Below are 23,570 nucleotides of genomic sequence, written 5' to 3'. Positions count from 1 at the left end.
GTAGGTATCATAGGTCGATCGAGCAAAGTAGAAAATAAAATATACAAAATAACACTAAGGGCACATCATATACAATCAGAAAATATCCCACAACGATAGCCCACACCACTTGTACTAACAGTTCTATAATATCCACATATAACACAGCAAAACATCAGAAAGGAATACAAGTATACGTTTATGCCATATATGAGAAAAGAAAAGAGAACAACATATAGGGGAGAATCAAGTACAAGTAATGAAAGATAGAACAATGGGTAGGTAATAAGTCAAACAGAATATTCAATCACACCACAAGCATAATGAATAAATACAATAAGAATGATGATGATGTATGAGGCTGTCGTACAATCTTCGAGACCATCGCACAGCTTCCGAGACTGTTGCACAGTATCTGTATACACCTACAAAGCTAAACCTATAAGATGTAGAGGCCATGAGAGATTCGTTAACCCATATATAATCCATATATTCATATCTCCTCCCTAGCACATCCCTCGGGGAGGATTTTATAAGATGTCATATTTTCTATCATAAAAAGATATTGCCAGTGTTTCCCAGTATTTCCACAGTGGTACCATTGTTTCATGAATGGGAATGAGGATGCAATGCTCACAACCAACCACAATAAGTATTTTCACAACTAACTATAATAAGCATTTCCACAACCAACCAATATACCATCACGTGAGCCAAATATCCACTAATTATTTCCAACTATCTATGAAATCCAACATGATTCATATGACAATAGAGAATCCATACATCACAACACACAATTAGTACCACAATATGCTTTTTCACCAAACAAGATACAATTATCATCATGTATACAAGGCTATCAAATCGCATAGGACCCCACATGATCACACATAGCACATAATGTTTTTAAACCACCACATAACATCACATATAGGCCCCTACACAGGCACACCATAATAAAATAGTCATTTTTATGATTAGTTCCCACACTCTTAACAAGCATTTGTATCAAAATTAACTATCCAACCCAGTCTGAAAGAAGTTAAGTCATAATCTACCTCGAAAGTTGAAAGTCAGTTCACAACCCTTCAATCCACAACCTTACTTCTCACGAATGGACCCGGAATCAATTAAACATCAAAATATAAAATTTACGCATCAAAAAAGCCAATGATACCCATATTGTGGAGTTTCAAGTCGGGGTCAAAATAGATCTTCAAAATAAGTTTTCAAAAAAGAAAGGCAAAATCATAACTTTATTTGCAAAAACACGTTCTTCATATTTTTAGGAGTCTACAACTGAAAACCCAAGCGAAAATGAGTTTAAAATAAGGTTCAAATCGAAGAAAAATTATTTTTAAACTTTATTGGATAAAATCCTCGAAACCCATTTTTAAATCAATAATCGAATTGTTTTAAAGATAAAATTGAGGGAAAATGGGTAATTATAGGATTGGAAATGCATCCAAGTGAAAAAGGTAGAGATTGGGGTTTAAATTTGAGAATTATAATTTTTAGGCCTTACGGACCAAAATTCTCAAATTTTATACTTTAATCCAAGTTTAAAACAAGAAATAATTGGTAAAGATTAAAGAAATTAATTGAAATAGGTGTTATGGATCTTACCCAAGCTTAGAAGTGGAGGAAATAGCTCAAAATCACAAAATCCTAAGCTCTAAGTCTCAAAAGTGGAGAAAAATGGCGAAAACCAGGTATATATATACCTAGGCATCACGATCATGGCTCAAGATCACGATCGCGGTACCTAGCCTATCAAGGGTATTGTGATAGCTGCACTCTAACTGTGGGACCAATCGCGATCGCGACAGGAGCATCGCGATCACGGTGCTTCGGCTGGGGACTTGTTCAATTCGAGTCTCTACGGACCTCAAGATTCATCTGAAATCCCGTGAATGCAAACAAACTATGCTACCCTATCAAATTTGATGCTTCAGACTCAATTGAGATATCAGATTTATGAGAAAAATATTATTTTCATAAATTCGATCCCCGAAATCCAAAATCACAACTTTTCAAATCAAGGGTCGAAATGAAATTTAAAAGCCATAAAATCACACCAACCATGATACCATCTTAAAATCAACATTCTGGATCTACTGGCGCGGTCCATTTTGCCATCCTTCGCACGGATCAAAAGATATTAACTGAAATCAACTATAAGGCTCTCAAAGCCGCCAAAAATCACAACATCGCATAAATGGCACCAAAATACATCGATAAATGTGTCAATCATTCCAACACTTCAAAAATACCATAATGCAATCGTCGGGGGGGGGGGGGGGGGATAAAGTAGTCAAATCACACAGAAACATATATTTCACATATTTCATCAAAAATTCAAATCGTTACAGGTACAGTGCTTTTATTGCTGAATTTGTATTTTTTTTGGTCAATTTACGTATTCTTATACATTGTTCTATAAATGTGAGTTGTTGTTATTTCAACCTTTTACATAGCTTAGTTATTTATATGGTTGGAGACACCTTTTTGAGAACTGTTGTTATTTCATATCATTATATATTACTATGTAATGTATAATAATGTATATAGATAAGATACAATCTTGGTTAATTATTAGACTTGATTTATTTCCTTAAATATCGTTAAGAAAGTTAGTTATGGTAAATAAAATACTTATGTATATTAACATTTTGTTATGTATCTGAACAATTAAATCTGAGAGAGAGAAAATTTATCAAAAAAATCGAAAAAGGGTATAATTAAGAAGCAAACTAGTGAGATTTAAAAATTTCTCTAAATTTAATTCCAAAATATAATAATTTAATCAATTTTTCGAAATTGAGAGGTAAATTTAATCTTTTTTCCAATTTTCTATTGATTAAGAAAGGAAAAGATCTACATCAAAATTCTGCGAAAGAACTTCTTTTGTCAAACTATATCGATGCAATAGTAAAAAAAAAAATTCTACCATCCTCCTCAGTTTTTTGGTCCAATTGATTATATTTGTTTTAGCTTGGGATTAGACATTTACATAAATAGTATAAATATATAACATTATTTACCAATTATAATATATTTTTATTTTTACAGTTGATAGCCTAACTTTTTTTTACCACAAATAGTTAAATTCATATATAATACATTTTCAAACATTGTTTTAACAACATTAGTAATAAAAATATAAACAATAATCTTAATACATTTCGAATTTAATATAAGTATTATATGCGAATTTCAAATATTTCATCAATTTAAATTTGCTCACGATGTTAGAAATATATTATTTTTGTTATGAAATAACAACTTTCGAATTCATAAAAATGTATAAATTGAATTTGAACTATATTACAATAATTGTTTATATGCAATACAATTTTTAAAAAATTCACCATCTTGACTGAAAATACTATCCAATAACAATGTCGTCACCTTCCCCGAAAAATTCAACTCCGGCGAAGCACATCATCGGAACACCAAACAACCATCCAAAATAACCTTTAGTACTAACCTTCAATCCTCCATTAATGGCTTTCCCTTACCACTAACTTCCCTCTCCTATTCACCATTTTACTACACTCAACAAAAAAACTATTACGAGCTCTACCACCAACGGATCTAGCCAAAATTAGAAGCAACAATGTTCACATCACATCGCCGGAGATGAATGCTAAGAGCTGGTCGGAATCGAAATAGGGAGGAGAGTTGGATTGAGGGAAGACTATGGTGGTTTTTTGGCCGGAGAAATAAAGAAATGGAGATGAAATAGTTGTTGGTCGGAGCGAAAGGACACTACCAGAGTCTCTTCGGCCAAATGGAGCTCCACCGGAGCTCGAAGCATCATCGACGATCCAAGCTTCGCCAAAGATTCAACAGCGAAGAGAGGAAGATAAGACAATGAATAAGACAATTAGTTATAAATAATAAAAGTAGGGTATAATTGTAATAAAATTAACGGAAAAGGCTCAAAAATATTCCTGAACTATTCGAATTAGCTCAAAAATGTCCTTCGTTAGATTTTTGGCTCAAAAATATTCCTCCGTTAAATATTTGGCTCAAAAATACGCCTTCCTCTAATGAAATTCGGAAAAAGATAAAAAATACCCCTGAACTATCTGAAATGGGTAAAAAATACCCCTCTGTTAATTATTTGGGTCAAGAAAATCCCTCCCTTAACGAAATTAAATTATTTCGGTTATTTCGTTAATTTATATAAAGTTCATCATTTAATTTATATTTCGTTAATTTCTTTAATTGAAAATTTATATTTCGTTAATTTCTTTAAAGATTAAAAAGATGTAAAGTGAAATTACCTTTTTAGAATAAGGGTGTGTTTGGTATGAAGGAAAACATTTTCTGAAAAATGTTTTCCAGTTTTCTCCTGTTTGGTTGGCTTACAGGTTTTGGAAAATATTTTCCAAATCAACTCATTTTCCTTAAAACTAACGAAAACGACTTCCCTTCAAAAAATAAGGAAAACATTTTCCAAAACTTTCTTTCAACATCACTATTAAATTGAAATATTCATACAACTCTCAAAATCACCCATCCCTACTCCGACCCTCAATCTCCCACCCCACCCCACCCCCACCCCTACCCCCATCCCCTACCATTCAAAACGTTTTTCTTATCCCACCCCTTTTATCATATTCATTCTCAGTCTTTTTGTTAAATATATACAAATACTTTTAGAAAACATATACTTATCCAATTTGCATAACGAACACACAAATATAAGTAGGGTTGGGCATATTTTGGTTTAAATAAAAAAAATTAAAAAATCGAATCGAAATTTAATTTTGGTTTGGTTTTTCAATTTCCGAATTGGTTTTGATTTCAAATTTTAGAAATTTGGTTAAACGGTTTGGTTTTCGAAATTTCAAAAAAAAAAATCAGATAAACCGAAAAATCAAAATTATGTAAATAATATATTATAATTTATATATATATATATATATATATATATATATATTTCATATTACATGTAAATATATAAATTATAATCATTTAGTAAACCTAAATCCTAATATGTTGTTTTGCTTTTGACCGTAATAGTAACATGAAGGCTGCAACAACGCTCATCCATCCTTAGTTCATTTGAAATTTCAACATCGCCAACGACAGTTGCAGTCGTTTGCTTAGTTCGTCACTGCCGTCGACAGTCGCTGCCGCGTGCGGCCATTGTCATCACGCCAACGGTGATGACTCGGCGAAGTCGATATTTATGATTATTTCATTCGTGTTGAATTAATTATATTTGAGAATGAAAATAAGTTTGAAAAAAGATTATTTTTCTAGAAAAATCACCAATTTTAAATGGTCACTACTTTAATCTTCAAAATCGAAATAAAAATACGAATAACCGAACCGGATCTGTAAAAAACGAACCAAACCGAAATAATTTTGCTTTGGTTATGATTGTTATTTTCGTCAATCCAAAAACCAAAAAATCGTACCGATATTCAACAATCAAATCGAACAAACTAAATGCTCACCCCTAAATATAAGTAAGAAACAACTTATTTTTTTAGAAAATATTTCTCCTCCTTCATATCGAACACACCCCAAAAAATATTTTTTGAGATCAAAAAATATTTTTCTAAAATGTATTTTTATGCTTTAGCTAAAGATTAAAATGTATTTTTTGAAAATTATTTTTTCATTTTCCAACCAAACATTACAAAATATTTTCCGGAAAATATTTTCTATCCACCAACCAAACATAGGAAAACAAGTAAGAAAATCAACTTGTTTTCCAAGAAAACATTTTCTAGGAAAACATTTTCCTTCATACCAAACACACCCTAAATGTATGTTTATTTTCCAAATTAAATTCAACCAATTTATGTTATAATTCAAATACTTTTTTTCATTATATTATTTTTAAAATTTAAAAAATACTTTTATGTAAAAAAAATTAAAGTATTAAGATTAAAAAGTTAAAGTTAGGGCTTAATTCAATCGAAATAATTTAATTTCGTTATGGGAAGGGGTATTTTTGAGCCAAATATTTAATAGAGGGGTATTTAACGAAATTAAATTATTTTGTTTATTTCGTTAATTTATATAAAGTTCATCATTTAATTTATATTTCGGTAATTTCTTTAAGTGAAAATTTATATTTTGTTAATTTCTTTAAAGATTAAAAAGATGTAAAGTGAAAATACCTTTTTAGAATAAATGTATGTTTATTTTCCAAATCAAATTCAACCAATTTATGTTATAATTCAAATACTTTTTTTCATTATCTTATTTTTAAAATTAAAAAATACTTTTATGTAAAAAAATTAAAGTATTAAGGTTAAAAGGTTAAAGTTAGGGTTTAATTCAATCGAAATAATTTAATTTCGTTAAGGGAAGGGGTATTTTTGAGCCAAATATTTAACAGAGGAGTATTTAATGGAATTAAATTATTTCGATTATTTCATTAATTTATATAAAGTTCATCATTTAATTTATATTTCGGTAATTTCTTTAAGTGAAAATTTATATTTCGTTAATTTTTTTAAAGATTAAAAAGATGTAAAATGAAAATACCTTTTTAGAATAAATGTATGTTTATTTTCCAAATCAAATTCAACCAATTTATGTTATAATTCAAATTTTTTTTTAATTATCTTAGTTTTAAAATTAAAAAAATACTTTTATGTAAAAAAATTAAAGTATTAGGATTAAAAAGTTAAAGTTAGGGTTTAATTCAATTGAAATAATTTAATTTCATTAAGGGAAGGGGTATTTTTGAGCCAAATATTTAACAGAGGGGTATTTAACGAAATTAAATTATTTCGATTATTTCGTTAGTTTATATTAAGTTCATCATTTAATTTATATTTTGGGAATTTCTTTAAGTGAAAATTTATATTTTGTTAATTTCTTTAAAGATTAAAAAGATGTAAAGTGAAAATACCTTTTTAGAATAAATGTATGTTTATTTTCCAAATCAAATTCAACCAAGTTATGTTATAATTCAAATACTTTTTTTCATTATCTTATTTTTAAAATTAAAAAAATACTTTTATCTAAAAACATTAAAGTATTAGGGTTAAAAAGTTAAAGTTAGGGTTTAATTCAATCGAAATAATTTAATTTCGTTAAGGGAAAGACTATTTTTGAGCCAAATATTTAACAGAGGGGTATTTAACAAAATTAAATTATTTTGATTATTTCGTTAATTTATATAAAGTTCATCATTTTTATATTACAGTAATTTCTTTAAGTGAAAATTTATATTTCGTTAATTTCTTTAAAGATTAAAAAGATGTAAAGTGAAAATAACTTTTTAGAACAAATGTATGTTTATTTTCCAAATCAATTTCAACCAATTTATATTATAATTCAAATACTTTTTTTTCTTTATGTTATTTTAAAATTTAAAAAATACTTTTATGTAAAAAAATTAAAGTATTAGGATTAAAAAGTTAAAGTTAGGGTTTAATTCAATCCAAATAATTTAATTTCATTAAGGGGAGGGGTATTTTTGAGTCAAATATTTAACAGAGGGGCATTTAACGAAATTAAATTATTTTGATTATTTCGTTAATTTATATAAAGTTCATCATTTAATTTTTATTTCTTTAAGTGAAAATTTATATTTTATTAATTTTGTTAATTTATATTTCGTTAATTTCTTTAAAGATTAAAAAGATGTAAAGTGAAAATACCTTTTTAGAATAAATGTATGTTTATTTTCCAAATCAAATTCAACCAAGTTATGTTATAATTCTAATACTTTTTTTCATTATTTTATTTTTAAAATTAAAAAAAAAATACTTTTATGTAAAAAAATTAAAGTATTAGGGTTAAAAAGTTAAAGTTAGGGTTTAATTCAATCAAAATAATTTAATTTCGTTAAGGGAAGGGGTATTTTTGAGCCAAATATTTAATAGAGGGGTATTTAATGAAATTAAATTATTTTGGTTATTTAGTTAATTTATATAAAGTTCATCATTTAATTTATATTTCGGTAATTTCTTTAAGTGAAAATTTATATTTCGTTAATTTCTTTGAAGATTAAAAAGATGTAAAGTGGAAATACCTTTTTAGAATAAATGTATGTTTATTTTCTAAATCAAATTCAACCAATTTATATTATAATTCAAATACTTTTTTTTTCATTATCTTTTTTTAAAATTAAAAAAATATTTTTATTTTAAAAAATTAAAGTATTAGGATTAAAAAGTTAAAGTTAGGGTTTAATTCAATCGAAATAATTTAATTTCGTCAAGGGGAGGGATATTTTTTAGCCAAATATTTAACAGAGGGGTATTTTTGATCCATTTCCGATAGTTCAGGGGTATTTTTGATCCTTTTCCGAAATCCGTTAGAGGGAGGGCTATTTTTGAGCCAAATATTTAACGGAGGGGTATTTTTGAGCCAAAAATCTAACGAGGGACATTTTTGAGCTATTTCATATAGTTCAGGGGTATTTTTGAGTCTTTTTCGTAAAATAAAAGTTATACTCCCTCCGTTTAAAAAAGAATGACCTACTTTGACTTGACACAAAGTTTAAGAAAATAAAGAAGACTTTTGAATTTTATGGCCTTAAATCAAAGTTATGTCAAATGTACCAAAATGTCCATTAATCTTTAGGTCCTAAACATGTGTTGAAATTAAAGTATTACCAAAAAAGGAAAAGAGTCATTATTTTTTAAACGAACTAAAAAGGAAAGTAACCCATTCTGTTTTAAACTAAGAAAGTACTGTTTAGGATAATAATTGATTTTGAAATTCTTTATGTAATTGTCCCTTAAATTATTGGTCTAATGGATTGATAAACTTTTAAAACTAATTAAATCACTTTTTCTGTATAAATACTTTTTTTTTTTAAGAGGCACCATTTTTGAATAGTCACAACATCTTTTCGAATATGTAATTTTGTTGACATTTGAGGTACATCTACGTGCTCCAACAACATGCATATTTGTTCTATCCTGAAAGGATATTAAACATTTAAAAAATAGAGTGAACAACAATACATATTTACTAGTGAAAAAATTATACTATTTCATAAAAATTGAAAGGACAAAATGTTCATATGACTAAGAATCCTTTCAAAAGTATTAACAGTGTGATGTTTAATCAATTATCAATCTAACCTCTTAGTGGAAAAATAATAGTTTGCCCATAGATTTATAAAAATGTAGTTTGCCTATTTTTGGGGCAAATCCTATTAATATTTGTTTTTCCTCAACAAACATTTGTCAGACGGTGTTAGTAGTAGTTTGTCTATTTTTGGGCGAACTCTTCATTTTGTTACATAAAAAAAAACTGTTCATTTTGACTCCTAAATTTAAAAAATTATCCTTTTAGCTCCGGACTCGACATTCAACATCATACTCTTAAGGCTATTATTGAGGCTGTAGTTACTTTTTGAATGTCAACAAGACTACAATCAAACACATCTAGAGAGACAAAGATTCTGACAAATGAAGGATGCAAGCAGAATTAAGATTTGATAAACTTGGGCAAATCCACGGAAGAATATGGAGTTTCTTCTCTTTAGACCTCAACTGTTCAACAACTTTACTTCAGAAACTCTGTGAACCATTTTAGTTTTTTCTTTGCATCGAAAAAAAAAATATACATGATTAAATAGCAAAAGACAAAATGACCCTTTATTTTTCCTAGAATCCACCATAAAAAAATCCTTTCAAATTTATTAAGTTTAAAAATAAACACATATTAAAATGTAACCTATATATCCGTTTTTGGTATAAAACATTGAACTTAATTGAAAAATATATCCACATTAAAGTGTCTTTATTACTTTTCATTTCGATTTATTCATCTTATTTCCCTTTTAGTATATGTTAGAAAAAGTCATTTTCTTTATTTGATAACTCTTTCCATCCTAAATTAAGAGCCACAAGATTTAAAAGATATTTTAGTACATTAATACACATCTTTAAGAGAAAAATACAGGCAATATTTTGGGTCATCTAGTCTACAAAATAGATAGTTAGCGTATATAGTAAGTGTATACTTTATACTAATATACATGTCTATTCATACGTGTACACATTGTATACCATATACAACCGAGTATATACACCGACCATATTTGGTAAACTAGGGAATAATATATATATTAGTAACTAGACGGCCAAATTATATATATATTATTGGTAACTATCTTTAGGATCAATACTTTTTTTGGTAAACTAAACAGCCAAATGGTATATATTGTTGGTAGTTATCTGTAGGATCACACTGTTGTTTTTTAAACTCTTGTGGTGAGTCAAACTAAGACAAACAAATTGAACGCAGGGAGTACAATCTATTTCTTATCCAAACGACCCCTTAAAATCTAAAAAAGTTTTTCGTTTACCGCTAGCTGAAGTGCCAATGCTAATCCATTTGCATGCGGCCGAGAAAATTGACAGGAAACACTAAGCACATCCAAATGTAGTAGTACTCTTTGGTGTTCACCCTCTCACCCAAAACTTGCCCTTTTTTCATAGAAAAAAGAAGACCTTTATTGAGTGGGAAAAGAAGAGCAAGAAATAATTTTATCCAAAAAAATGTGCAAGCTATGGCAATCAATAGTCTGGAAAGCGTGTATATGACAGAAAACACACTGTATAAAATATGATATCCCAAATGTGATGTTAGAAATAAGACGAGGATCTGTACAGGCGCAAGAGAAAAATACAATAAATCTGCGAGAAAGTGACCAAGAACTGTCTATGTTACATGACGTTAGAGATCCTTTAATTTCAAAAGGACTTTATTAGTGTCTCCAAGCTTGACGCTATGAACCAAGACGCAATGAGATCATGCAGGTAATGGTTCCTCCATAACTGCGAAAAATTGGACAGAACAAAATTATCAGTAGACTTCATAGCCCGTGCTTGTATTAGAAGATACAAGCAAGAGAAAAGAAAAACCTTTCTTTCGTTCAGTAATCCCAGCTGAAGTTTCTTGAGCATCCTCATTAACAGCATCTGCAATGACTGGAGGTTTTGTAGGTACATCAGGAAGATCCAATTCCTCTTCCACATTTTCAACAGATGGCGCTGCAGAAGGAACTTCTGGCAGATCTTGCAACTACAAAAGATTTTAGCCACAAGGCAATGTCAATAATCCAGGTAGAGATGGAATGATGTTCCAGCTGGAAAGTGGAAATAGAAAATGATCAACCGAGAATTATTGGAAGAAAATTGGGAACAAAAGAAAAAAAAAGGAATTTTCAACTTACAACAACATACTCAGTGTAGTCCCACAAGTGGGGTCAGGAGGGTAGTGTGTACGGCTGTATGCAGACCCACCCCTACCTTGTGAAGGTAGAGAGGTTGTTTCAACATAAATACCTTATTCCTAGTAGCGCTTCAGTATAATGAAAAAAGGGCAGCCCGGTACACTAAAGCTCCCGCTATGTGTAGGGTCCGGAGAAGGGCCCGACCACAAGGGTCTACTGTGTGCAGCCTACCTTGCATTTCTACAAGAGGCTGTATGTTCTACTTGTATACTGAAGCGGTTAACAATTCTACAGAGTACAAACCTAGAATTTCTACTTGTATGTTTTCTCACTTGGGACCTTTTCTTTACTAGGCCTTTTTGGGAGGAAAACAATCCACAACCTACAATGATTCACACCAAATGTGCATAAAGGCTTTGCAAGCAACTTCTAACGCTCGACTCTTGAAACAAGAAAAAGAAAAACCTTAGATCATGTTATCATATGAAACTTGTTATGCAAAATTACTTCTTGTGAAATCCTTTGGGCGTTATGAGGGTGTATTTCAATACTATAAGCTTTCCATACGAAAGGATGAGATGGAGGATGGTGACTTGGGCAATAGAGGATTTCTCGGAGTCCAAGCATATTTATCTTCTTGTTGATCCTCCCATTAACACGGGAAAGATTCAAATCGATCAAGGCTGAGGAACCAAGCTCAAGACTTGACAGATTCTTCGAGTCCCGTGAGCATATTAAATGTGCTACAAATTCTGACTAGCTGACCTCGAATCACTTACTATCCTTCTAGGCGGAACCAGAGATACAAGCATGAGAGTCTTCCAAATTCGAAAGAATGTAACTAAAGCTGGAAAATATAAGAAACAATATTAAGGATGATGAAATACTCACGAGGTAATAGAAAAACTGACATTTCGACTCATTAAGAAGATGAAGATACTAAAAGGGGACACAAGGGTGAAGAGCATGGATGTTTTCAGGAGTAGAGGTGTAAGAGGCGATTATGAATATTTTAGGAGGGAGGGGGACACAGAGAACCCAGTTGGAGTCCAATTTTTAGGGTAAGGTGGCTGGAGAAAAAGGGCACTATAGTACAAAATTCTTTCCAGAGGATAGCTTCGCGAAAGACGAGAAATTTCATAAACACGGGGGTACTGTACAGGGTGAATTTTTTAGGAAGAGGAGGTACAGAGATACAACGTTGGAGTGCTACAACTGATTATTTCAAGAGAAAGTAGCTTGGAGGCTTATGTTAAGAAGTCTAAAGTTCAACCAAATAGGGAAAGAAAAGAGAGTGACTGGGGAGGACAATAGGGAAACAAGAGGTACGGAAGGCGGTTCAAAATCTTGTAAATGATAAGGCCTCTAGGACTAGATTGCTTTGTCTATGCCTTATTTCAACAGTGATGGAGAATGATCAAAGGAGAGGTGAAGGAGACCATTGTTATGTTTCAGGAGATCAAAGAACTTTTTTAAAAAAAGGCTTAATGCACCATTCATAATCATCACGCAAAAAGAGAGGGAGCTACAAGCATTAAGGACTACAGATCTATTAGTCCAGTGAGAAGCATCTATAAGATGAACTCCAAGGTGCTTTCGAATAGTCTAAACTCTAAAGGAGGTGCTGGACGAAATAACATCTACTTCACAGTAAGCATTCTGAAAGGAAGACAAATCTAAGATGAGACATTGGTGGCTAATGTTAAGGTCTACTCCAGACAAGCAAGGGAGAGTTGGAACTTTGTGCAAGCTTAATCCACATAAGGCTCACAGTTGCGTTGACCGGGAGTTCCTGGACTTCATAATGTGGAAGGTAAGTTTTGGGGACAGCGGGAGAAAGTGGATCAGATTCTTTGTAGTACAGTTAGATACTCAGTCCTAGTGAATTGCATCCCATGTGATACTCAGATGACCTCCTTTTGCATAAACAGCTAGCCAGTGCCACAAATACATACAACGGGATTCAAAAAAAGAAAGGAAACTAGAATACTACACCTCGGATTAGAACCTATGACCTAGGAAATTTACGAGTCCCTTTTTGACACCATATTAGAATCTTCCCTTATGTCAAAAGAGATTCACACTTAATATACCACACAAAAATTGTTTTTTCCCCTATATCTGTAGCATCATTTATTGACGAAGGGGATTCAACTGAACTCCCTTGCTTGAACCTAACTTCGCCCATGCAGCTAGCTATGCACTTGTGGTGAGAGGTTTTGAGATGGTTTGGGACACAAAGGACAATGCCAGACAGGCAGACACTATGAACTAGGAACTATTCATTCTGCTTTTACAGAACACCTGCTTGCACAAGTAGGTTAGATGAAAAGAAAGAGATATATTTGGATAGAGAATAACTTTGTACATTTGAAGATTTGAGGAAGAACCTCCAATTTTTAATGTCTTTTTGGTGCATCCATGAGGTTCCTATTGGTATTGAAGATTGAAGTCTTTTGTAGATAGTCATATCTTTTTGTAGGTTCTCTACTGTGTGATATACTACTAGTTTACAGGAGTTGGGAAACAAATATTTTATAATATTAAAGAAGTGCTGGGGAAAAAAAATAAACAAGAGCTTTTTAACAGAAATTGCTTGCACTAAAAGCCAACAGACCTGAGATTCCAGATTCTCAAATTCTGCTAAAACTTCCTCTTCATCTTCTGCAGGTAGCTTCTCTCCAAGAATTGCATTGATTTCCTGCAAAATGGAAATAGCAGTAAAGCAGCCAAAAGAAGAAAGTTTGGAAAAGGAGTTCTTTGCAGTAAGCTGATATCTTTGAAGATAGCACTGGTTATTGACTATAAGGAAATAAGCATCACTAGCAACATATGAAATAGAATTTTTCTGTCACTCATACTGAGTATTGTAAATTTAGAAAAGAAAGAAGAACACACAATATTCAGGTGGAAAAAGCAAAATGAAACTTAAGTGTAGGAACGAAAATGTCCACCTTCAATAACCAACCCATTAACAATAAAAGCGCCATATGATTTTCTTTTTCTTTTTATCAGTAAAAAGCGTCACAGAAAATTATGAACTTCATCCATTGCACCTAGTGAGACCAAAGTGCATGAATCGTGAGCCTTCACCTATCAAAATTATGAATTTTATGCAGATACAGCATCAAACTAGTTATGTATCAAAGAAAGAAAAAGAAAAAGGTCATCCACATGGTTAGGTTGTAAGTGTGTGAATGACTCTGATTGAGAACTCGGTACCTTACCAGTAACAATGAGATCATGCAAAAGTTATGCACAAGGTTAGGTAGTAAATGCAAATGACTCAGATTGAGAACAACTCCTTGGACCTAACCAGAATTAAGAGAACATGCAATAAAAAGTTCGTTTCAGATTCTAGAAAATATGTAAATAAAAGGTCTGCTCCTTAATCAAGTTCCCAATGTAGACAACGAGGGCATTAGTGTATTGCTGATTCTCAATGATGCCATGGGAATCGCTAGATACGTTTGAAGTGTATGATTAACCCGCTAAGAGAAGTATCGTAAGGGGACTGGAGTATGCTAACATGAGATAAAAGATATTCTTCCTAAAGAATTCTGATTCAGACAATCGCATATGTCCAAGGTTCAAGATTGAAACAATTCCAGAGGTTTTACCACAGATGTTCATGTCAACAAACAATTTGAAGTACCTAGACCTTTTGTGGAACAGGTGCATTGGTATGAGCATAATGAAGGCAACAATACAGTTTGGAAAAGAAAGTTCAATGGGAATAGGGAAGATACGATAGAGGAATGGGATTTACATCAGAAAATGGAAATTTGCTTCACATATATTGCACCGAAGGAGCAAATTATCCAAGTTATCTTCCCAGTGTCCTTTCCCTTATGTAACATTCACAAAAAATAAATCTATTATGAACATAAAACGCAAAGAACAGGGCAATAGTTGATTGGCTACTATATATGGCAAGTAACATCTTTTAAAAAGTTATAGAGCAAGTAAGATCATTTCCTCATACTACCATTATGCCATTTCAATCAAGACAAGACATTTCTGATGTTCGAAATGAAACAGAATTTCATGATATGCAGATATGACATCAGATGGACAATTTCCTTGACATTTCAAGTTTCGTACTTAAAGTGTACTGAACTTTCCTGGAGTGCAACATTTCCCCAAAGTAGAGCCTGAATATTTCAAGCAGAAGTTTCTTATTTCTTGTTTTATCTTTTACCATGAGCATGAGCATATACTATAACCTACGCGTATGAATGAATTTCCTAGATCCCACAAGACTAAAAAGAACCATATATTGTGAAAGAGCTTATGTCTTGATAAGCTTTTGCCTCTGCTGTATCATCCATTAACTTTTGAACATCCTCTAGGTTGATCTCACTTTGTATTGCTTTAATTGCATTATTTCCAGACTTCAAACTCTCGAACACAGCCTTTTGCTTGCTTGTTAGATCTATATTTGCCAACTAAACAAATTTGTAAGATGAATCAGAAAGCAAATGAATTTTTTAAAAGAAAGAGTACCAAGTTGTGACAGAGTAAGGAACAGTATTTAACAGGAATTGCTTACTTGCTGCTCAACATTTATGAGCCAGACATCAACTTGCTTTAATAATTCTTCTTGCACTTTTTTCCTTTTTAATCCTAAAAGGGCTCTATCTTTCTTCTTTTCACGTAGCAAGTCCTTTGCAGCTTGCTTTTCAGCTTAAACAACAGCCTCCAACTGTAAGCAATAGCAGAAAGTCGTAGATGGTTATGAAACCAGAAAGCAATTTTCAGTAAATATTGTTTTATTTAAGCCTAAGATTCTAGAAATGCACTTCAAAAAATGATTCTTGAAAAAAAATGGAGTCATTTAAGCTCTCATGGATAACCACCTTATCTCTATTTTATGGAACTTCCAAATGTAGTTCTACCTCAATTGAAATCAACATTTCTTTTTTTTTTTTAATGGATACATACATCCTGACCCACTGCTTCACCACCAAGCTTAGGGGGAGATAGTAAAGTATTGTTAGCATGTCTAAGATATTGATATTAAAATAAGTGTTCTCATCCTCCTTATGTAACAACATGTTATAAGGGACGTTAAGGTTTGTTCCAAAGTAAAAGTTTTAACATGTTCCCTGATGATGGAGATAATATCCCGCTGAGCTGTTGCAGTTGTTGAGGCCAAAATCAATGATTAATTGTACTACAGGTGCAACGAAAACAGTAAACCTTCGTCAACTTATTCTATCATTATGCCTTTTCAAGGATCTAGGTTATCTTTTACCATGGGTAAACCAGGAACCAAAATATAAGGTTGAGCAACTCTTTGTTTTTAATCACCAGACATAAAATTTTGGATTTGAAAGGAAAGGGTAACAAACTATCCCGTTTTCTTAATAATAAGAGAGAACAGAAAATCACAGATCAACTTCAAGGTACCTGCCTACTAAGTTAAACTTGAAATGATAAACGGTGAAGTAAAGTGAGAGGAGCATTCTTAACAATGCAAGCAGTAAATTGATAAGAAATAGCTCAGCATGTAAACGAAAGGGTAACTTACAACTTTTGATCATCACTTTACAACTTGCACAAACATATATACATCCATATGTGTGTGTAGATATCTATACAAACATACATGTATATATATGTCTGAATATCTCTGTTTGTCGGTGCTCGTATGAAGAAAACTGAGAAGTAAACTCCATCTCCCCAATCGAAAAAAAAAAAGAATCAGAAAGAACAATGATTTAATACAACTTGAGCTGAAGATCATCTACGTAGTGTCAACAGCATAACAGAGTTTTAATTATCAAGAACTTCATAATTCCAATGACCCGATGTTTCTGAGTTCATAAAATTAGGCAGCTTAAATAAATAGCACAATAAAGCATTGCATTTAAATACAAATAATAACAACAACAATAACTTACCCAGTGAAATCACACAAGTGGGGTTTGGGGAAGGTAGAGTGTACGCAGACCTTACCCCTACCCCATGCAGGTACAGAGACTGTTCCCGAAAGACCCTCGGGTAAAGTGTAAATAGTAAGAAAAGCAATGTAGAGCCTTACAATAAAGGACTAGTAACAACATCGAAATAATGTGATAATCGACACACATTTATGCTCTCATGCTAAGTTGCTAGGACTCTCCAAAAATGTTGCCGCACCCGTGTCGGATCCTTCACAGATACACTATTTTTGGAGGATCCGACACGCACCCGTAGACATTTTTGAAGAGTCCGAGCAACTTAGCTCTCATGGATATCCTCCTTATCTCTATTTTTCGGAAGGACTAGTAACTACATCGAAATAATGTGATAATCGACACATTTACGCTCTCATGGATATCCTTCTTATCTCTATTTTCCGGAACTTCAAATGTTCTACCTCACTTAAAATCAACATTTCTGTACTTTTTGTGGATATGTATCCTAACCCACTGCCTTACCACCAAACTTAGGGCGAGATATTTAAGTATTGCTATAACGTCTAAGATAGTTGATATTAAAGTAAGGGGTCGTTTGGTGTGAGGTATAAGGAATATATACTCTCGGGATAAAATAAAGGATTATTTTATCCCATGTTTGGTGTGAGGTATTAGTTAGTACCGGGACTCTTTATCTCACCATTTATACCATAGTGATGGGATAAGTTATCCCATATACATGGTGGGATAACTAGTCCCGGAATAACTAACCCGGGATTAATTATCCTGGGATAACCCTTTCCCAACCAAACGACCCCTAAGTGTTCTCATCCTCCTTGTGGGTAGCAACACTGTTATAAGGGAAGTTAAGATTCGTTCCAGAGTAAAAGTTTTAACATGTTCCCTGATGGTGGACACAATATACTGCTGAGCTGTTGCAGTTGTTGAGGCCCAAAACAATGATTAATTGTACTACAGGTGCAACGAAAACAGTAAACCTTCTTCAATTTATTCCGTCATTATGCCTTTTCAAGGATCTATGTGGAGGTTGTCTTTTACCATGGGTAAACCAGGAACCAAAATAGAAGGTTGAGCAACTCTTTGCTTTTAATCACCAGACATAAAATTTCAGATTTGAATAGAAAGAGTGACAAACTACCGTTTCTTAATAATAAGAGAGAACAGAAAATCACAGATCAACTGCAAGGTACTCTAGTGAAACTTGAAAATATAAACTTTGAAGAGATCAAGGTGAGAGGAGCACGCTTAGCAATGCAAGCAGTAACATTGATAAGAAATCGCTCAGCATCAGTGTTTTGGACGGCGAGAGGCGGCAAAAGGCGACAAGGCTCTGCCTTGCCACACGGTGAGGCAAGTGGCGAAGCGTTCCTTTTTGAGGTAAGCGACAATTAATACCAAAAAATTAAAATATTTAATTGCATAAATAAATAATCAAAAATCTCAATAGCAATAATATATTAGCAAATATTTCAATTCAAAAACTTAAAATATATTGTAGCTACTAAAAGTCTAGAACTTGAATGACTCAACGATCCATAAAACAAGCAATACTAAAACTATAAAAGTTTATTCTTCTTCAATATTTTCATAATCTTCAAGTCAAACATGCATTTCATTATATAGCCTCTCATCTTTGAAACCCCAATGTACCTTTTATCCTTTAAACCCCTAATTTTTTTTTTTTATAAAGGCATCGCCTTTCTTGCCATAGTCGCCTGGTCACCTTTCGAAGGTGGCATCGCCACAAAGGCAGATGGTGACATAGGCTCACCTCGCCTCGCCTCTCGCCATTGGCGACGTGGAAACCGACATTCACAACACTGCTCAGCATGTAAAACCAAAGAGTAACAACTTTTGATCATCACTTAACAACTTACAAAAACATATATACATAAATGTGTGTATGCATATCTATATATAAACATAATACATTCATACCACAAAGTGGGGTTTGGGGAATGTAGAGCGCGTATGGAAACCTTACTCGTACCTTGGAGGAAGAGAGGTTGTTTCTGATAGACCTTTAGCTCAATGAAAAATGTTCAAAGCAGTGTAGAAAAAGAATTAACCAAGTAAAGAAGCCATGGAAAAAAGAAAAAAAAAAAGATACTGCAGACAACATGACAAATCATCAAAGTACAAGATTCCATGAACGATTGTCGGATGCTCCGTTCACTTTTACTTGTCACGTCTCGCTTTACAAAATCGAATTTGACTAATCTTCAGAGCTAAATTGAATAAAATTCATTCATTATTTTGAATTTTAAATTAAAAACTCTACTATCTTAAAATATTGTTGATAGTCCATGCAAATTGACTCTCGAGAAACGAAACATAACAAGTAAAAGGGAGTACAAAAAACATACAACAAAAGGGTATATACCTGTTGCTGATACTGTGCAAGTTTACGCCTTTGTGTCTTCAAAGACAGAATTGCTTTATCTACTTCTGTGATCTTCGGTTTCTTCACAAATATATTTCCCATCTTCCACGAGTAAAAAGAATGGATTTTTTAAATTTCAGATTGAAGAATCGGCAATAATTGGGAGGTTTTGCATCTCTAGAGCAAAACCCTTTGCTCAAATGTAACGCCACCCCTACTTTGTAACGCCACCTCTACTTTGAAAATTTGTAACTGATCTCTCTTGGAGAAGGTTGGGGGTACCAATTTTGACAAACTAAGAAATTTAAACTATTTTTATATTCCTAACCATGATTTGCCCATTAAGAGTAAAATAGGCTTAAAGTTACCACCAGAGCCGGACCGACGTGGTTAGCCGAGGGTGCACGTGCACTCCGTAACTTTTTAAAAAAAATCATATGTATATATGTATGGATATCCTACTAAAGAGTTAATATATATAATTGTGCACCCACAATAACAAAAAGTATTTGGGTACATTGGTTTTGAATTCATATGCTAGCATCCTTTGAACCTCAACATTGCGGGTTTGATTCTTGATGAATACCTCTTTTTTTCATTTATCTAACATAGTTACAGGTATATATGTCTTCCATTTGGTGGAAACTAGAATTACAATTTCAATACAGGTATATATGTCTTCCATTTGTTTTTTTATTTTTTTATTTAACTTTGGATAATGTTAAATCATAAATGCTTTTAATATTTATTTGTTGCTTGAAAGTTAGTGTGTAAAATTTATTTGTATTTTTCTTTGCTTCTATTTAAGTTTATGGACTTTGATTAAAAATAAATAATTAATTGTATTTATATTCTCTATGAATTTTTTCTTTTGTAGGAATTTGTTATTAATTCTTGTGAATTGAAAATTTGAAATTGATAGATATTATTATCCTCAATCAAGTTCAAGTTTTAAAGACAATTCTCATTGCCTTAGCAAAAGCAAAAAAAGGGCAAAAAAAAGCTTCAAGGTCCATTATATTCAAGAACAAATTACAAATAAAGCGTGAGATTTAACAAAAATAAGCATAAAGGAGAAAAAATATAAATATATGTCTAGTTCAAGACTAATAATATAAGCATGAATGATAAATATATGAACGCAGAATTTTTTTTTTATTAAGTGAAATATCAATTGTTTAGTGTTCGTATCTCCAGAAAAGTCTCATTGAAAGTATATCTTATAAATTAGAACCTAAACTGCACATTAAACGAGGCGAGCGATCAATATAAATTTAAGTCTTTATTCCGAACTTATGCGTGCCTTTGACAATACTGGTGCACCCCCAGACTTCAAATCCTGAGTTCGCCTCTGACTTATTTAAGTTGTCTCAAAAATTCACTTAAACTCCTCAATTAAGATCTGTACCTATGGAACACCTATACCCCCTCCGAATTTGTACCACTTAAGAATTTTTTTGACAATAAGCTAAAAATATAAAATGAATGTGTTACACTCGCGATGATGTGATAACTTGACAAATTAAATTATGACACATGTTAAGTGAGTCAAAAAAGATTATTTTAAATTATAATACATAACAAAAAAATTTTAAAAATGATTTTTAATATTTTTCTTTTAGAAAAAAAGAGAAAAACTGATAAGCCATGGCTTCTTCACTCTCCCTCTCTGTCCTTCTTTATTTTCTTCTCCTTTCTATTCTTTTTGAATTTATTTCATTTTCTATAGGTGTTTTTTATATCTATTGAAAGCGCAAAGGCTTTCTTTTTATATTGTTGATAAGATTAAATTTGATTTGAATTTACCTCATGATAATTTGTTAAGTTTTTTACCTGAATTTCCTATGTGATTTGTTGATAAGTTTTGTGTTTTTATTATTTGATGCCTCATGATTTGGGCGTGGCATAATTCGATTTGTTGCTAAGTTTATTTGTTGATAACTATGTTGCAAAGGCATACTTCGATTTGTTGCGATTTGTTTATATTATTTGTTGCCTCGTGATTTGTTTTTGTGTTGTTGATAAGTTTCTGTTGAGCTTTCTTTTCTACAATGGAGAAAAGAATGAAAAGTGAGGATTTTGGGAGTGAAAAAAGAGTGCATGTAAGGTGTTCGATGAAATTTCCAAGGTGGTTTGATTTGCAGAAAAAGGTCAAAAAATGAGTTGAGGAGCGGTAGAATTTACCTTACATTTCACCTTATGAATATGAATTTCATTTGGCTCTCGAATAGTGAATAGTGATCAAGCGGAGAATTGGACAGTAAGAGTGACTATCGAAGAAGACGGAGAGGAAAAATATTTATTGAGTTATAAAAATTGTTCTCTTTATAGGTTTTAAAATGCTTTAAAATCAAGAAATGGGTGTAAAGAAGATGACATTAACAATAGGGTGAAGAAGACGACAACAATGGGGTGAAGAAGATGACAGAATGGGGATGGTTGGGGTGGGGTTGATTTTTTTATTTTTTAATTAATAAATTATTATTTATTAAGTAAAGTTTTCAGAAAAAATAAATTAAAATGTCATTTGGATCCATTCACGCACCCACAAAGAGTGTATATCACGCGATCTGCCATGTAGGTAAAAAAAGCCTAGGTGTATCAAAATTCGGGTGGATTAGGAGCCTGATAGATACAGGCCTAAGTTGAGGGGTTTAAGTAAAATTTTGGGACAACTTTAAGAGGCTGTCGGTGACTTAAGCCGAGTAAAATAATACGGAGGAAATGAAATAGTTCCTAATTCTTCCTAATATATAGAAGTGTCGTGGGAAACTGGTGAAGGTTGTCTTGCCAGCTTCCTCACAGGGATAATTTTTGTTACTTTTTTAATTGCACGTGCCTCACACGTATAATGTTTGATTATTTAAATTTAATTAATTTTATCTATTGCAGAGATTTTAAATGAAGTGTAAAAGTTTAACTCATTTTTCAAATATTATTCATACTTTAATATAATAATGTAAACATAAATATATATTTTAGTGCAAACACATATATATTTTATCATTAGAAGTTTCAAGTGATTGATGGATCTTTTTTTGCGTTTGTCATGTAATATCTCTTTCCCTTGTTGTCAGAGACTAAGAGAGACACATCAATTTGAAGCATATTTGTGGTATAATTTTTTTTTTATATATTTAAAATATTTTCTAGCTTTTAAAATCAGATCTTTACAAAATCATCTATTACATTCTTATTTCGTACTTAAAAGATTTAAAATTTTGATACTTCTTAATTTTTTCTTATTCTAATACTTTTATATTTATTTCTAGATTTTAAAATCAAATTTAGTTGATTTAAAAATTTTAAACTAATGAAAAAAATATTAGTTGTCATTAATTCTGGTGATTTCTAATAAGTAAAAGTTTTACCATAAATATATTTTATTAATTTTCAACTCTTAAATATTAAAAAAAATAATGAAAAGATTATTTTATCTAAAATAAAGACTTTAGTGAAGGGAAAAATATTTAAACAACATTTTTAAATCTTTCACACTTTTAATATATTATGAATATAGATTATAGATTATAGATTTGGTAAGGGTAATATAGTTTTTTCATTGTTTGTCTGACTAATCAGGTGCGTGTCTATCAAATTTTTGGTCCAAGTTACACGTGTCAATTGCTTAGGAGAGTGTTTCTGTATTTTAACATGCCTACTCTATCTCAAAACTTTTGGTAAAAAAATTCCCTACACTGAAGCTTGCGATTCCATAGTGTCCGTGAGTTCTCCTCGGAGATCACTTTTGTTATTTCGTTGATCTGGATATTTTTGTTTTTGGTTTCTTACTTCTGCAATTTGCTTACTTTATTATCCGTTATTTCAAGTCTTTTGTTGATCTGCTACCTATGTGTTCTATCTGATGGTATGTGGTTTCATATCTGATAATTTCAGCAAAAAGTTGGAAAGGTTGGGACGTTTGGGTTAAACATTTTCACCAACAAATTGAATCTTCGAGCTTGTATTCCGTTGCTTCTCTCTGTAATGGTGTAGCTTCGAAGTTAAACTTTATTTTTTTATAATAAGCTTATCGCTATGCAATGTTCGGGTTTGTTTTAGAATTTTTTTTTTCAAGCATATGCATGTCAAAAGTCAGTAAAAT

At 31.7% G+C, this 23,570-nt stretch overlaps 2 protein-coding genes across 7 annotated transcripts; both read right to left on the bottom strand.

The window, feature by feature from the left end:
* Positions 1 to 10,521: 10,521 nt before the first annotated feature.
* Positions 10,522 to 20,039, bottom strand: LOC107847277 (vacuolar protein sorting-associated protein 20 homolog 1). Of its 6 annotated transcripts, none has more exons than XM_047409305.1 (7): positions 19,466 to 20,039; positions 16,692 to 16,839; positions 15,711 to 15,863; positions 14,113 to 15,593; positions 13,776 to 13,859; positions 10,848 to 11,007; positions 10,522 to 10,760 (listed from the first exon to the last, which is right to left on the bottom strand). In XM_047409305.1, exons 4-7 carry the CDS (start codon positions 14,146 to 14,148, stop codon positions 10,735 to 10,737), a joined length of 306 nt encoding a protein of 101 aa, XP_047265261.1. In that variant the 5' UTR covers positions 14,149 to 15,593; positions 15,711 to 15,863; positions 16,692 to 16,839; positions 19,466 to 20,039; the 3' UTR covers positions 10,522 to 10,734. The 6 variants fall into 6 exon arrangements, with proteins under 6 accessions (XP_047265261.1, XP_047265263.1, XP_016546971.1 ...); XM_047409307.1 differs by having other exon boundaries at positions 14,113 to 15,006; XM_016691485.2 differs by lacking the exon at positions 16,692 to 16,839 and having other exon boundaries at positions 14,113 to 15,606.
* On the bottom strand, positions 15,421 to 19,567 carry LOC107861253 (vacuolar protein sorting-associated protein 20 homolog 2). The gene is made up of 4 exons (XM_016706603.1): positions 19,466 to 19,567; positions 18,806 to 18,902; positions 15,711 to 15,844; positions 15,421 to 15,606 (listed from the first exon to the last, which is right to left on the bottom strand). Exons 1-4 carry the CDS (start codon positions 19,565 to 19,567, stop codon positions 15,421 to 15,423), a joined length of 519 nt encoding a protein of 172 aa, XP_016562089.1.
* Positions 20,040 to 23,570: the final 3,531 nt, after the last annotated feature.

This window comes from Capsicum annuum, chromosome 1, assembly GCF_002878395.1.
Source record: "Capsicum annuum cultivar UCD-10X-F1 chromosome 1, UCD10Xv1.1, whole genome shotgun sequence".
NCBI lineage: Eukaryota > Viridiplantae > Streptophyta > Magnoliopsida > Solanales > Solanaceae > Capsicum > Capsicum annuum.
The sequence above is the reverse complement of the archived record's forward strand: the minus strand, read 5'-3'. Positions and strand labels throughout refer to the sequence as shown.

Coding starts and splice junctions, on each gene's coding strand:
- LOC107847277 (XM_047409305.1), bottom strand. CDS start 14,148: ATGGCGCTTTTATTGTTAATGGGTTGGTTATTGAAG. Junction 13,860..14,112: donor TAATGGGTTGGTTATTGAAG/GTGGACATTTTC, acceptor TCCATTTTGCAG/GAAATCAATGCAATTCTTGG. Junction 11,008..13,775: donor TTGAGAATCTGGAATCTCAG/GTCTGTTGGCTT, acceptor AATCTTTTGTAG/TTGCAAGATCTGCCAGAAGT.
- LOC107861253 (XM_016706603.1), bottom strand. CDS start 19,567: ATGGGAAATATATTTGTGAAGAAACCGAAGATCACAGAAGTAGATAAA. Junction 15,845..18,805: donor GGCGATGCCACCTTCGAAAG/GTGACCAGGCGA, acceptor CTGTTGTTTAAG/CTGAAAAGCAAGCTGCAAAG. Junction 15,607..15,710: donor TCATAAATGTTGAGCAGCAA/GTAAGCAATTCC, acceptor AAATTTGTTTAG/TTGGCAAATATAGATCTAAC.